Source organism: Wasmannia auropunctata, unplaced genomic scaffold, assembly GCF_000956235.1.
Source record: "Wasmannia auropunctata unplaced genomic scaffold, wasmannia.A_1.0 LD323415.1, whole genome shotgun sequence".
Classification (NCBI taxonomy): Eukaryota; Metazoa; Arthropoda; class Insecta; order Hymenoptera; family Formicidae; genus Wasmannia; species Wasmannia auropunctata.
Genome location: NW_012039475.1, coordinates 1 through 438, shown reverse-complemented (window position 1 = coordinate 438; position 438 = coordinate 1). Strand labels below are relative to the sequence as shown.

The 438-nt window shown below is 34.9% G+C and overlaps 1 protein-coding gene across 1 annotated transcript; it reads left to right on the top strand.

Moving 5' to 3' along the window:
• Positions 1-6: 6 nt before the first annotated feature.
• LOC105460370 (cytochrome P450 4g15-like) lies at positions 7-432 on the top strand (the record flags this gene model as incomplete). Its single annotated transcript, XM_011706815.1, has 2 exons — positions 7-272; positions 361-432. Coding segments are annotated over exons 1-2 (278 nt in total), but the record flags the coding sequence as incomplete, so codon positions are not given.
• Between the last annotated feature and the right edge of the window lie 6 nt (positions 433-438).

Here is a 438-nt window from a genome sequence, read left to right as displayed (position 1 = left end):
GGTTTATTGATCACAAAGGGCGACAAATGGCGCAGACATAGAAAAGCAATTGCCCCCTCATTTCACATGAATATTTTGAAGACGTTTGTACCTTTATTTTACGAGAACAGCGTAGACCTCGTCAATCGGCTTCGCGAAAAAGTTGGAAAGGAATTTGATTGTCACGATTATCTATCAGCCGTAACAGTTGACATTTTAACGGAAACAGCGATGGGTGTTGGAAAGGAGAAAAGGAAGAAAACTGGATATGACTATGCCATGGCTGTGATGAAGTATTTATCATTGCTTTTTTAAATTTACATTTTGTTATTAAATATTTATTTTGTAGAAAACACACTTATCATGATTTAAATATTATAGATTGAGCGATATCATACATCGAAGACATTACGATTTGTCATTACGATATGACGCATTTTTCAAATTTACGAAGCTTGC